Source organism: Sipha flava, unplaced genomic scaffold (assembly GCF_003268045.1).
Source record: "Sipha flava isolate LNK unplaced genomic scaffold, YSA_version1 237_pilon_pilon, whole genome shotgun sequence".
Lineage (NCBI taxonomy): Eukaryota > Metazoa > Arthropoda > Insecta > Hemiptera > Aphididae > Sipha > Sipha flava.
The window spans coordinates 307,091-311,858 of NW_020272879.1; the positions used below are offsets into that span (position 1 = coordinate 307,091).

General features: G+C 28.6%; 1 protein-coding gene across 1 annotated transcript; it reads right to left on the reverse strand.

Moving 5' to 3' along the window:
- Positions 1-2,048: 2,048 nt before the first annotated feature.
- On the reverse strand, positions 2,049-4,443 carry LOC112683947 (ubiquitin). The gene is made up of 2 exons (XM_025555205.1): positions 4,306-4,443; positions 2,049-2,353 (listed from the first exon to the last, which is right to left on the reverse strand). Exon 2 carries the CDS (start codon positions 2,344-2,346, stop codon positions 2,113-2,115), a length of 234 nt encoding a protein of 77 aa, XP_025410990.1. The 5' UTR covers positions 2,347-2,353; positions 4,306-4,443; the 3' UTR covers positions 2,049-2,112.
- Positions 4,444-4,768: the final 325 nt, after the last annotated feature.

A 4,768-nucleotide genomic window follows, 5' to 3' on the forward strand; every position in this document is an offset into this window, starting at 1 on the left:
AAAAACATTTTAATTTTTTTTTATTTTAAAGAAATAACAAGTAGTGTTGGGACTATCGGGATATTTTGACATATTTTTTATTTTAACGCCAAATTTGTAAAATTATATAATTTATTATAAATTCATTTTATTTAGCATGCATTTAGATTTTAGGAATTTATATGATATTTATTGCTTTTAAAAATATTTTTCACTTTTAACCATACAAATAACTAAACCTTTGTCATAAACTTAAAAAATTAAATAAATTATTATTATAATACAGTAAAACCTCGATAAGACGGAAACCCCGGTATTACGGAATATTTTTTTGGTCCCGTTTCAAATTACATATAATTTTATCCCGCCAAGACGAAAACCTCGTCAAGCCGGAAACGAACACGTTTTTGTAATAAAAGTTGATGAAAATCCTCGCTAAGACGGAAATATAACATGATTAATTGTTTGAAAAATAAATGTGTTCAAAACTGTTTCCGTAAAGCTGGATTCATTATTGACGGAATGGACGTGAATCCCAATTAGAATGCCCGGACTGAAATTCAAGATATCTTTGTTGAAATTGATTTTAACCTAGAAGAATTTCTTCATATTGATGGCCAACTTGAGACACAGTAAATTCATGATTCGGCTACATCCATGATTGAGAATGAATGTGAAAAGGACAAAGACAACGACGCAAATTAATATGGAGAACCAGAAAATCTGGTAAAAGATTACAAAACTACTATCTGCTACCTCGTGAAACTACATTTTCCCTCACAGTGTCCAATAGTGAGCTTTTGAATTTGACTTTGAAAGCCAAGGTGAAACGCGACACCTTACGAAACAAAAAGCAAAAATCAATAACCGATTTTTTTCAAAAAATATAATTATTAATGTATACTAGCTAAAAGTAAATATGTAATAAAAAAATATAAATAATTAAGTACATATAAATAAATAATTAAGTTAAAATATAAATTGTATGTATTATATATAAACTGGTTTAAAATAAATATGTCATCTTTAATTTAATTCACTTTAATTTTTTTGAAACCCGTCAAGACGGAAACCACGTTAACACGGAAGAATATCATGGTCCCAAGAAATTCCGTCTTATCGAGGTTTTACTGTATTATATATTAAATTATGTTGATAAAATAAAATAAAAAAAACTTTGTATTATTTAAAATTGACTTTTTTTGCTTTTAGTAAAGCAAAGCTCTGTATAAGTTTATCCGTGTCTTATTCATTAGCGAATTTGCTTTCAGTAGAAATATTGACTTATAAGTCTTGAGATATATTTGATCCCAAATAATTTTTTAATGCTTTAAGTCTTATGAAACTTCTCTGAACTGTTGGAGCAGTAAATATAATTCTTGATATCACATAAGTATTGAAGTAAAAATTACCTCGTTTCTATACAAGTACTCAAGAACTGATTTCAGATACAGAAAGCAGACGCCCATATTAAAGTGCCACTCTAAACCAGTGCCTAGCTCACCTATACCTTGAGCAGGTTCTGTTAATTAATCAAAAATATTTTATTCTTGACACAATAACACCAATAATTAATATTATTAACTGATAGATAATTACACTTTTGAAAAACAAACCAATATTTTTTTTTTAAAAAAACCCAATTCCCATGCTTTTCTGTAATGTATTTAACAAAGACAAAATAAAATTCAATAAAATTATAATTTCTATTTCAATTTTTTTTCCTTTATGTGTTAAACTCCAAACAATTGACACATTTTCAAAATATTAGTTTTTCTGCTCACGTTTTCTCCAAACCCACAAATTGTTAGATATATCATTTATTTAATCTTAAAAATAAGTACACAGACACACTATAAAGTACTCAATATCCGATTATAGGATTAGATGTAAGTTAATAAGCATTAACTACTACAACTCATTGACACATTCATTCAACACAGAAATAATAACATAAAATTGAATAATAAACAAAATCATATATTTATTGAACCTCTTAGTCTTAATAAATTGAGTTGAAAAAAAAATTTAATAAAAAACAAAATTGATAATAAATTCCAAAACGGATATGATTTAGAATTTTAAAAACGTTTTATTAAAAATTATCAGAATTATTGCATAGGTTAAAAATTATTAGGCACCACCACGAAGACGAAGAACTAAATGAAGGGTGGACTCTTTTTGGATGTTGTAGTCAGAAAGTGTACGTCCATCTTCCAATTGTTTACCGGCAAAGATCAAACGCTGTTGGTCTGGGGGAATACCTTCCTTATCTTGGATTTTAGCCTTGACATTTTCAATAGAATCCGAAGATTCGACTTCCAAAGTAATGGTCTTTCCGGTGAGGGTTTTGACAAAAATTTGCATTATGAAACTGAAAAATCAAATAAAAAAGGTTAATTGATATGGAAATATTAAATTAAATCTTGATGAAGTAATTATGACTGAAGTAAATTTACACAAATTGATATATTATAATTTAAATTTAATTGATAAATGGAATTATTTGAATTACCGTAACTTAATGCATTGACTATTCTACAGGGCTGTTAAGTATTTATATTCAAATAATTTTTTAAATACTTTTTTTTCTATTGAATATTTTGTATTAAATAATTAGTATTTTATGAACATTTTATTTTTATTCAAAGTATTTTGTTGGAAAAATATTGCCAATAATGAAAGCCTGAAGGTTAGTGAAAAACAGGTTTCTAAAAATAGATATTCAATAGCAGAATTTTCTTTTGTATTATTACATAGGTAACTGTTAATATCATATACGATATCTACCTGGTTACACGGGATTACAAGAATAACAAAGATTTCACCAAAAAAACTATATAGCTGCAAGCCTACAGTATTTATTTATTAATTTTAAGACTTGAGTGTTTATTATAACCTACTAGCTACTACAATTACTTCAAGTTTTAAAATGAACAATTCTAGCCATAAGACTCATGATGAAAGTGATTCAGAACCCCATAATGTATCTCTTTCGACTATTTTTCTACAAAATGTTAGCTTACAATGGCTTAATTACTCCAAATATCTTTTAACAAAAGTATTTGAAAAGTATTCCAAAGACTTTTTTAATGTATATGAGTAGTATTTGAAATACTATACAACTAAAGTATTTGAATAGTATCTTAAATACTTTTTAAAAGTATTCTTTACAGCTCTGCTACTTTATCAAAAACTGAAGTGCACTCCCAATCATGGAACATTGACTTACAATTATTTTTTCTTATTATGAAAATATTGAGTAGAATTTTAATAAAATATTTAATTTATCAAAAAATTAAAAATAAAAAATAAATAAAACATGATTTAAATTTTTTTTAATTGCATTAAATTCATTCAGAATAAGTACATGGTTCAACATATATCTGTTTATTTAAATACTCTTGGTGATTTAGTATATATTTTCATTGGTTCAATATTTTAAAGTAAATCAATAAGTCAATCTAACAAAAAATAAAACTTTATTTTAAGTAGTACCTAAATTAGAATTACTTCATTAACAAATTTAATTTTTCAAAAAAAATATTGTTTTAAGTTAGTAATTTTAGAACCATTGTAAACTTTAATAAGGTTGACAGAAGTAAAAAAGTTTTATTAAATTAAACATAACTTACAATTAATACACACATAATTTAGATTCAAGACTGTTAAATATTCATAGTTATTATAGTTAATTTCCATTCAAAAGTGTCTGAAAATATGTAAATGTACTATCTGAATTGTGTAATTGAACTAATAATAGACAATTATCCAAAATAAGTTAAAAGAAAACCAATCCTAGTCTTTGTTGGAGGACATGACAAAAAAAATTATGAATCTATAATACAATAATCGCATTTACAAAAAATCAAATTGGTTCATTTATTTTAAACGTTTAGGTTTATTATACCACTGCTGATTACTATTAAGATTCCATTACATGTTTGAAGTTTCGTAATATCAAATGGGCGCGGCTCAGTAGTCATTCTGAGACAAAGGAACAAAGGCGATATATAATCCGACGCTAAATCGGAAGAACGAGAAAGTAGTAAAAAATTTTAAAACACGTAATGTAATGATCACGAGAATAGAAATCGATAAGCTTCAGGAAATGCTTAGAGTAGTTGAAAGATTTCGTAAACCAAATCGCAGCAATGAATACCGTATGGCAGACATATTGTTTTGCGATTGAAGCGCTTCGACGGCATTGTCATACGCACGGACGATTATGTTTTCGGACGTGTGAGAACATCGGATAAACAAACGGAGTTAAAACAACGGATAATACAAACGGAGTTAAAAAATAAGAACGTAAACAATACTCACTTTAAATGTAGATCTGCTCGATTGGAAAATAATGAATAAATGCGCAAATAGACAAAAGCCAAACAACTTTATATCGATTAACTTGATGAACAGATTGGCGTTGCAGTACTGTAGTCGACGTCAGGCAAAGGGCTATTGAAATAGTTTTTGGAACAAGGCGAAGCGACGGTGGGCAACGATCGATGGGAACGAGGTTATTGCGCAGCGGAATCCGTTGGCCAATCGCGTGCGTTATCGTGGCATCGGTCATGGAGAAATCAACGATTTAACCATGGTTCTCACCATCGAACCCGTGGTCCCCACCGCGCGCCGTTGTATTCGTGGCACGTATATGATCCGCCCACCGTGATTCGTCGCAGCCACATCCCACAGGTCACAGCTGTCGAGCGGTGGGGATGATAATATTGCGGAATGGGTATGCGAATGTAAAAACAACCGAGAAATATCTCGAATTTTCTACGGT

Bases quoted from the DNA above. Each gene is read 5' to 3' on its own strand.
- LOC112683947 (XM_025555205.1), bottom strand. From the start codon at position 2,346: ATGCAAATTTTTGTCAAAACCCTCACCGGAAAGACCATTACTTTGGAA.